The sequence below is a fragment of the Musa acuminata genome, unplaced genomic scaffold (genome assembly GCF_036884655.1).
Source record: "Musa acuminata AAA Group cultivar baxijiao unplaced genomic scaffold, Cavendish_Baxijiao_AAA HiC_scaffold_1077, whole genome shotgun sequence".
NCBI lineage: Eukaryota > Viridiplantae > Streptophyta > Magnoliopsida > Zingiberales > Musaceae > Musa > Musa acuminata.
Window position 1 is genome coordinate 1300305 of NW_027021291.1, and position 10236 is coordinate 1310540.

General features: G+C 57.4%; 1 protein-coding gene across 1 annotated transcript; it reads left to right on the plus strand.

Moving 5' to 3' along the window:
* Positions 1–2573: 2573 nt before the first annotated feature.
* On the plus strand, positions 2574–3542 carry LOC135666218 (uncharacterized). Its single transcript, XM_065177787.1, has 2 exons — positions 2574–2774; positions 2843–3542. The coding sequence occupies exons 1-2, from the start codon at positions 2574–2576 to the stop codon at positions 3509–3511; spliced, it is 870 nt and encodes a 289-aa protein (XP_065033859.1). The 3' UTR covers positions 3512–3542.
* Positions 3543–10236: the final 6694 nt, after the last annotated feature.

Consider the following 10236-nt stretch of genomic DNA (forward strand, 5'->3'; position numbering starts at 1 on the left):
CAGCGCGTCGTACTGGGCGTCCGACGTGGGGGGGTGTATTACGTCAAATCCGGGAGTTATGTCAAGTCAGTTTTTTACCCTTATCATATGCCCCACCCGAAAGGAGCTATGCATCGGCTTTACGCGTAAGGAGTTCGATGCATGGTTCCCTGCTTCAACGTGCTGTTCAGGTGGGTCTGAGAGGCGTGCCGTAGTTGGATCGGTCGCGCGAGTACTTCCCGAGCAGAGCTTAGCCGGGATACGCAACTTGGTCGGGAGGCTGAGCGGGGTCGGCCTAGGGGCCATTAGGGTCGATGAGGGTCGAGAGGCACTATGCAGGTGGTGCGATCGTGCAGGCATGACTGGGGAGATGCGAAGTTGAGGGTCGAGGAACACAACGCAAGCGGGGTGACCGCATAGGTGTGACTCGGGGCGGTGCAGAGCCGGAGAGCCGAGGAGCACAACGCAGGCGGGGTGACCGCGCAGGTGTGACTCGGGGTGGCGCAGAGCCGGAGAGCCGAGGAGCACAACAGGCGGGGTGACCGCGCAGGTGTGACTCGGGGTGGCGCAGAGCCGGAGAGCCGAGGAGCACAACAGGCGGGGTGACCGCGCAGGTGTGGCTCGGGGTGGCGCAGAGCCGGAGAGCCGAGGAGCACAACAGGCGGGGTGACCGCGCAGGTGTGGCTCGGGGTGGCGCAGAGCCGGAGAGCCGAGGAGCACAACAGGCGGGGTGACCGCGCAGGTGTGGCTCGAGGTGGCGTAGAGCCGGAGAGCCGAGGAGCACAACAGGCGGGTTGACCGCGCAGGTGTGGCTCGGGGTGGCACAGAGCCGGAGAGCCGAGGAGCACAACAGGCGGGGTGACCGCGCAGGTGTGGCTCGGGGTGGCGCAGAGCCGGAGAGCCGAGGAGCACAACGCAGGCGGGGTGACCGTGCAGGTGTGACTCGGGGTAGATTGACCGAGGCGCTCGGTGCGGGTGGGCCGCGACCGAGGTGGTGGGTTCGGGCGTAACATGACCGAAGCGATACTTGACTTTCGATTAGCGTTAGGTCGTTTTGACCGTTGTGCGGGCACGGGCGGCCGGGTCGCCTTTTGCCTGGGAAAGGTCAAAGGGCCGTGCCTTTCGGGCGTCGTCGGTTTTCGAGGTTGATATGATTAGGGGCTCCGTACTTCATACCGCACCGCATTTAAGAGCCGCACCGGCCGAAGTTATGGCGATGCGACCTTTGCGTCTTCGCAGCGCGGCTCAGGAGGGGAAAGGTCGTCGTTTCGGCGGGAAACAGGCTATAAGTATCGCTCCGTCGGTCCCTTTCACTTCTTGGTACCTGCTTTTGCTTCAATCCCTCCTTTGGGTGTCCTAGTCCGGCACTTCTTCAGCCGCCCTTCCTTCCCAAAAGCTCGGTAAGGATGGCTTCCCCTCCTTCATCCCTTCCTTCTCCGCCTCCTCTTCCCGGTGCCGCCGGTGAGGGGGTGGCGTTGGCGAGCTCCCGCTCGTCGTCCAAGGAAAGGGCCACCAAAGCCCTCGAATCGCTTATGTGGCCGCACGACCTCGACTCCACCGTGAGCGAGTCGTCGCTCGGCCTCCTCCGGGACCGTTACGGTATCCCGGCGGAGTTCACGCTCATTGCTCCTGAGCCGGGGCAGCGAGCGTATGACCCTATACCCAAGGGCTTTGCCCTAACAGTAGACGCCTTTGAGGCCGGGCTGCACCTTCCGTTCCACCCCGTCATTACCGCCTGCGTCTCGTGGTGGCGCATTTCCCCTTCCCAGATGGCGCCGAATTCTTGGCGCTATCTGGTGGCGTTCCTTGGGGAATGCTATTATGCCCAGATCGCCCCGAGCCGGTCCCTTTTCCTCTCCTGTTTCCGTCTATCCAGAGGGTCGGGGGGCTATTATTTGTTCGCCCGACCGGGTTTCCGTGTCAGTGGGGCTCCTTCCAGCAACAAGGGGTGGAAGGAGCGCTTCTTCTACGTTTGTCATCCGAGGAGTTGGAGCTTCGGGCTCCGGTGGGCGGCGCGCGCAGTCGATAATACTGCCCCGGCCTTGGACGAGGGGGAGCTCCGAGCCCTTCGAAGATTGAAGGAGATCCTCCCTTCTTCTCGAGTCATCCGAAAGATGACCGAGGCGTGGCTGGTCGAGGCGGGCTTGAGCCCAGTACCTCGAGGTATGCCCTGAGAAGGTGGCGGTGGGCCTTCCAATTTTGCTTTTCTTTTTTGGAATACTAACCGAGGTCGTTGTGTTTGTGCAGGGATGGTGAAACTTGCCGTGGTGCGTGGATGACGCATTTCGTCCGCCGCATCTCCGCGGTGCCAGGTCGGCCCGAGCGCTGACACTAGAGAGGCGCCGGTGGATCTCGAGGATGCCCGTCCTCGAAAGAAGGCAAAGGTCGTAGCTCCGAAGAAACCGACTCCCCCAAGGGCTCAGGAGAGCGCAGAGGCGGCGGAGTCGGGCTCACACGATAGGCGAGGAGGGCGAGGTCGAGGCGAGGCAGGCCCGAGCAACGTGGTCACAGGAAAGGCGCCTCGGGATCCCTCGATCCGGGACTTGTGTCGTCTTCCGGCGGGCCCGCCGAACGACTTCTATCATGCACGCTTGATGGGCGAACTTTCTGAGGGCCAACCTTCTGACCGGTTGGTAGCTTGGTGGGCGGGGCTGACCTGCGGGACCCGGGTCTGGGCCGACGGGGAGACCGCGGCCGCGTTTGTCCGAGGGGGGCTGCACCCTGATCTGGCCCGCGAGATGTACACTCTGCCGTCCGACGTCCTGTTCGGGAAGTCGGTGAAGTCGCTGTTGTGGGTAAGTGTTCCGCTACCAGCTTCCTGCTTGTGGTGCTCCCGAGGGTCGTTCTGACTTTCTTCTTGCAGGGCCAGCACTACGCGATGGCACTGGCAGACCGGGTTCGCGACGCGGGTCGGGCCCTTGGAATTCTGTGCGACCGCAACGCCGAGCTGCGCAAACAGCTCGAGGAGGTGCGGGCCGGGGCGGCTCCGGAGGTGGTTGCGGCGGCCGAGCAGCGTTCCTCGGAGCTCGAGGAGGAGGCGATGCATCTCCGAGCTGAGGCAAGGGCGGCCGACAAGCGTGCGTTGGCGCTGGAGGCCGAGGTCCTTCGCTTAAGGTCCGAGGCGAAGGCGGCCGAGGAGGAGAAAGGCAATCTCCGGGGACTCCTGGAGGGAGCACAGTCAGAGACTCGTCTGGCCCGAGACGAGGCAGCCGTCCTGACCCAGCGGCTGGAGGGCGCACTAGCTGACGTGAAGGGGGCTTCAGAAGCCCTGGCGGCCGAGCGGGAGCGGCGGCCGGAGAAAGAGGAGGTAATCGAGGCTTATAAACAGTCCCCGGGCTTCCAGCTCGGGCTGGCTCGGTCGGGGCAGGTTACCTACGAGTACGGGTACCGAATCGCCCTTGGCCGGTTCCAGACGAGCCATCCCGGGCTGGAAGTGGAGGCGGATCCGTTTGTCTCGCATCCTGAGGATTTGGATGTGGACATGCCGGAGGAAGTTCCCTTTGATGATGGCGTGGGAGGATCTGACGGTTAGGGCGGTCTGGAGGTCAGCTCAGCCGAGCAGCTTCCGTATTTTGTAATTTTCGTGACCTTCGGATCTGGTTGCGGTTGTAGCCCCTTGCTTTGTAAAGAAAACTTCCTCCCAGTACGTCTTTCTGCTTCGAAAGTTGGGCCTTGTAATCCCATGCTTCATGAATAAAAGAATCTTTTTCCAGTGTCTTTTAAGCTCCGAAAATTGCACAACTTCAATCTTGGGAGCTGGGGCATTGGCCTCAGACGAAGAACTTTCTAAGGTTCTGGACGTTCCATGTCCTCGGCAGGGAGGAATCGTCCATTGTTGTGAGTCGATAAGTACCTGGTCGAACCACGCTGGTAACCCGGTAAGGTCCCTCCCACTTGGGGGCCAGCTTCCCCCTCGTTCGGGTTGGGTCGCTGACTTCGGCCCTTCGTAGGACCAGATCGCCTAACCTGATTGGCCTGGGTCGCACCTTTCTGTTGTAGACCCTTGCGACGGCTCTCTGGTGAGAGAGGGCCTTCAGGTGTGCATCGGCGCGTCGCTCCTCGAGCACGTCGAGGTTGGCGCGAAGTCCCTGGTTCGAGGCCTCCTAGTCATAGCTCCTCGTCCGAAGCGTAGCGACAGTCATCTCGGGCGGTAGGACGGCCTCGGTTCCGAAAGTCAGGCTATAGGGGGATTCTCCAGTCGCAGCCTTGGGGGTGGTGCGCAGTGACCACAGCACGCTGGGGAGCTCGTCCGTCCAGGTCGATCGAGCCGCGGACACTCTTCTTCTGAGGCCATCCAGGATGGATCGGTTGGTTACCTCGGCCAACCCGTTCGTCTGAGGGTGGGCCACCGAACTGAACCTCAGTTGAATGCCATGACCGGCGCAGAATTCCCGGAACCTCGTGCCGGCGAACTGAGGTCCGTTGTCGGTGACAATGGCTCTGGGCAACCCGAATCGGGTCACAAGGTTTTTCCAAACGAATTTCTCCATCTGGTGTTCCGTCGTCGTGGCCAGTGGCTCGGCCTCGACCCACTTTGTGAAGTAGTCTACTCCCACGATTATATACTTCCACTGCCCAGAGGCCGGTGGAAAGGGGCCGAGGAGGTCTAGTCCCCACTGGGCGAACGACCATGCGCAGTCGATGGGACTAAGGGAGACCGCAGGCTGTCGGGGCGCGCGGGTGTGTTGCTGGCACGAGCTGCACCGCTGCACGTAAGCTTTTGCGTCTCGACACATGGTTGGCCAGTAGTAGCCTTGGCGTAGTATCTTGTGCGCCAGGGTCCGCCCGCCAATGTGTTCGCCGCAGATCCCCTCGTGAGTTTCAGCCAGGACGGTCTGGGCTTCGTCAGGCTCCAAACACCTCAGTAGGGGGTAGGTGAAGGATCGTCTGTAAAGCCGGCCACTTTCCTCGGTGTACCACGCGTGTGTGCGGCGCAGACGCCGAGCCGCGACTTCGTCGAGAGGGAGGGTTCCATCTCGCTTGAAGCTCAGCAGCTCTTGCACCCACGTGGTCGGCGCGCCGCCTGGGGCCGTGGTTGCTACCTCAATGGCGCGAGCGGGAAGCTCCTCTATCTCCGGCCATGCTTCGGGGGTTCGCCTTGACGCCAGCTTAGCGAGCGCGTCGGCTCGTCCGTTTTCCTCCCTCGGAACATTAGATAATGTGAAGTAAGGGAATTTCGCGGTTAGATCCCTTACCCGCGCCAGATATTTGGCCATGGTCGCGTCACGAGCTTCGTATCCACCGCTGAGTTGTTCGGCCACGAGTTGCGAGTCAGTGAGGACGTGTATTGCGGCCACCTGCATCTCGAGGGCCAGCCTTAATCCGGCTAGGAGCGCTTCGTACTCCGCCTCGTTGTTGGTGGCTTTAAACCCGAAGCGGAGGGAACGTTCGAATGAGCGTCCGTCGGGAGCGAGAAGGACCAGCCCAGCTCCGGCACCCTTTGAGCTGGTCGAGCCGTCCACGTGTAGGGTCCAAGCCTCAGGAGTTCGCTCGAGGTCTTTGTCCACCCGAGTCAATTACACGATGAAGTCGGCTACCGCCTGAGCCTTGATGGCGGTTCTGGGCACGTAGCTGATATCATGTTCTCCGAGCTCCACCGCCCATCTGAGGAGCCGACCTGCAACATCAAACTTTGTTAAGATCTGCCGAAGAGGCTGGTCGGTGACGACTTCCACCGAGTGCGCCTGGAAGTAGGGGTGCAACTTCCGAGCCGAGAGCACCAGGGCGAGTGCGAGATTTTCTATCGGCGTGTAACGCTCCTCAGGTCCTTTCAGGACGTGGCTGACGTAGTAGATCGGGAGTTGTGTGCCGGAGCTTTCCTTGACGAGGACAGAGCTAACTGCGTGCGGGGAGGCCGCCAGATAGAGTCCCAGCTTCTCGCCGGGAATGACGGAAGCGAGTCGAGGGAGGCTGGCCAAGTGCCGCTTCATCTGTTTGAAAACCTCCTCGCATTCCGATGTCCATTGGAAGTTCTTCGGGTCTTTGAGCGCCTTGAAGAAAGGGAGGCAACGATCGCCCGATCGGGCGAGGAAGCGAGACAGGGCGACAAGTCTACCGTTGAGTCGCTGCAGGTCTTTAACTGTCCGGGGGGACTGCATATCGATTATTGCCTGTACTTTCTCTGGGTTGGCATCGATTCCTCTCTGGTGTACAATGAACCCTAGGAACTTCCCGAAGGTGACGCCGAAAGCGCACTTTGTGGGGTTGAGCCGCATGCCGAATTTGCGTAGCGTGGCGAAGGTCTCGGCCAGGTCGGCAAGGTGTGTTCCGGCTTCTCTGCTTTTCACAATCATGTCATCCACATAGACTTCCATGTTCCTCCCGATTTGGGGGGCAAACATTTTGTTTACCGTCCTCTGGTATGTGGCTCCGGCGTTTTTCAACCCGAACGACATGACCTTGTAGAAGTATATCCCTTGATCGGTGAGGAAAGCCGTGTGTTCCCTATCTTCGGGTGCCATCCTGATCTGGTTGTATCCTGAATAGGCGTCCATGAAAGAGAGGCGCGCGTGCCCTGCTGTCGCGTCGACCAGCTGGTCGATCTTCGGGAGGGGGTAGCAGTCTTTAGGACACGCATCATTGAGACTGGTGTAGTCAACGCATATCCTCCAGCTTCCATTGTGTTTTTTCACGAGAACTACATTGGACAACCACTGAGGATACTTGGCCTCTTCTATGAAGCTTGCCGCCAAGAGTCGGTCCACCTCTTCTTGTATGACACGTTGTCGGTCAGGTGCGTGGCGCCGGGGCTTTTGCTTTACTGGACGGACGTCATGTGGGATATTGAGATGATGCTCCGCGACCTTGGGATCGACTCCCTTCATGTCCGATGGAGACCAGGCGAAGATGTCGGCATTCTCCCGCAGAAGACCGACGAGCTGTTCCCGTTCCCACTCGGGCAGCTCTGATCCGACCTTGACCGTCTGATCCGGCCGTGCTTCCCGTAAGGGGATGTCAACAGTGGACCCCCTCGGCTCTGGGTGAGGGGCCGGCTTTTTTGCCTCCCGGGGATCTTCTAGAGGCGCCTCTCCCCTGGTCCTTTTGCCCAATGAGACGGAGGTAAGGTAGCAGCGCCTGGACTCTTGGGGGCTTCCGGTGACTTCCCCGACTCCCTCCCGTGTCGGGAATTTGACGGTCCGGTAGTAGGTCGAGACGACGGCTCTGACCTTGTTGAGGGTCGGCCGACCAAGTATGGCGTTATAAGCGGTGGGAAGGTCGACCACTAGAAAAGTGGTCATGGCAGTCTTTGATTTCGGCGGGGTCCCCAGAGTCAGAGGTAGGGTAATGGCTCCCAGAGGTGATATCGAATCTCCCGTGAAGCCGGTGAGCGCCGAGCACATCGGGCTTAAATTTTCCCTGGCTAGGCCCAGCTTCTGGAAGGCGCCAAAGTAGAGTATGTCGGCCGAGCTCCCCGTGTCGACCATGATTCTTCTCACTCGCGCGTTGGCTACCCTGGCCGATATCACCAGGGCGTCGTCGTGGTGGGGCCGCTCAGTGGCTCCGGCTGGGAAGGTGATCTCGGGCTCAAGCTTGCTAGTCATAGGTGCCCAGCAAGCCAATCACGTGAGTGATGACACGTGTGACTTGATACAGAATCTTTTTGCTTATTATATTTTGGCGTATATCACTTTATAACAATTGCATAAATGCATATATATTGTGATATCCTTGGATTTGTGCAATGGGAATCGGATCGTGATGAGATCACGATAATGAGATCGATTCACCTTTAAACACATATCCTAAATAATCCCGGTCATAGGTTACTCGAGAGGGACATCGTGATAACCGAATAGACTGGTGTGCTGTATACCCGTCCATATGATGGATGCAGCTGGTCTCATAGCTGCTCGTGTAGGGACACTAGGGATACAGTACAGGTGCTCATTGGAGAATGAGTTCACTGATTGATCCGCTTACGGAATGCTGGATGGTTGATGATGCCTTATTGTCAGACAGCGATTCCGTAGTCCTAGTGGTGTATCTGGTCCTTAGACTTGAGACACCAAGGATGTCCTGTATGAGTGCTCCACTCTTTGATACCAGACTTATAGGTTTGGTTGTTCCCAGATCTAGTACAGCTGGTCATTGGGAGTGGTAGTCGACCTTACGAGGGCTATTGAGTGTCGACAGAGGATCATCCACTCTCAGCATCATGAGAGGAATATCCCATGTGTTCATGCTTAGATAAATCCCTGGCCAGGGTCATTCGGGTTGAGAGAGAAAGAGTTCTCCGAGAGAATCCGATTAGAGCGAGACTCGAGTAGAAACCGTATGGGTCTGACAACACCATGCTCGATATACGGTCTCTAGGATATTAGATGGATGAGGGACTATAGGTATATGGTAACTGAGGACAGACAGGTCCAATGGATTGGATTCCCCTGTATCGTCTGGGGACTACGGCGTAGTGGCCTAGTACGTCCGTAGTCGATGAGTCAAGTGAATTATTACAGAGATAATAATTCACTCAGTCAGAAGGAGTTCTGACAGGTATGACTCACTGCCAGCTCGATATTGGGCCTAGAGGGTCACACACATATGGTAGGCATTGCGATGAGTAGAGGTTCGGATATGAGGTTCGGATATGAGATATCCGACGGAGCCCTTGTCTTATTGGATGCAGATCCAATACCCACTAGGGAAGGACCCATTAGGGTTTGACACGGGATCTCTATAAATAGGAGGGATTCACAGCCTCATAGGCTAGAGTCTTTGCTTGCCCTTTCTATTCTCCTCTCCCTCTCCACCTCAGAATAGGCCTGGAGTTTTGAGGAGGGTCGTCGCTCCTCTCCCTCTCCACCTCAGAGTAGGCCTGGAGTTTTGAGGAGGGTCGTCGCTAGAGAGGAGGAACGCTTGACCTCCTTCACCCTCTCCTAAGGATCTGCAAGGAAACAGGGATATACGATCTCCCTAGGTAACACAATCTCTATACGCAGTTTTGTGTTTTGTGGATTTTTGCGCACCAATCTTCGCACGACGACGAACATCTTTTTGGGAATCGGGGATTTTTGTTTTCTTGTTCTTCCGCTGCGCATGTGATGTCGCCCCCAATAATTTCCCAACAGTGGTATCAGAGCCAGGTTGTTCGTGCGAATGATTGGCTTTGAACTGCGTGTGTTGTGTTTAGGAAGAATATTGACGTCAAAATCGTTGACGCAAAAGCGAGGAAGGGCAGCAACAGTTGCTGCCCTCGATCTGCATGCCTGCAGCCACCTGCAGCGGTAGCCGCAGCCGCAGCCAGGCAGCACAGCGCCGACGCATGCGCAAGCGCTGTGCCTGCAGCAGCCGGACGGCGGTCTGCTTGCAGCAGGCTTGCTGCTGGCGGGGCTGGCAGCCCACGGGCAGAGGCGCCGCCGCTGCTCCCGCGGGCGAAACCCCCCCACAGGGGCGGCCGCCCGGCGGTACAGCACCGCCTGCGGAGGCAGCGGCATCGCCGCCAGTGGGCGTGCCGCCTGCAGGCGAGGGCAGTGCCCTCGCCCCGCCGCACAGGCTGCCGCCGGCAGGGTGGCGGCGGCGGCAGCAGCGAAAGGGGTAAAGGGTATTAGGGTTTTCTGGGCAAAAGATAGTTTTGCCCCTCGGAATTTGAGAAATTCCAGTTTCTGTCTTTTCCAAATTATGAAAATACCCTTAGGAATTGAGAAATTCCCTACATGTCCCTGATTTCAGAAAAATATTAATTAATTAAAAGGTTTAGTTGATTATTATTTTTATTATTATCTAGTAGTCTTACATGATGATGATTATTTATATATGTGATGTATGATGTGTGTACTTGTGATTATTATTATTGAGGTCTGCGAACCTCCATTATATTTCTCGTTTATTGTCGGGCCTGTGTGCCTATGATTAAGTTGTAATCACATGAGGAGGCGCAGCGGGAGCGTGGATGCGATAGCGGGACCCACGAGACGGACGATCGTGATGCATGGAGATGCATCAAGATGTCGACGGAACCGACGAGGACGAGATGGACGATCACAGGGCATGGAGATGCACCATTGCACACATAGATCTTGATGTGAGTGATTAGGCCTACTGGCTCGGGCCTAATCATATTAGGTTGTGGTCCATGATCATCTGGTGTGATTGCTTATACACATACTAGATATGTATATATATTTGCATGCGATGTAGATATATATTAAATATGTATATGTGTGACATGTCATATTAGGAGACCAAATTATAGAAACATCGCTCGATAATATTAAGTCGATAAACGTGAGGCAATTAGATTGACCCACGTGGCCTTCC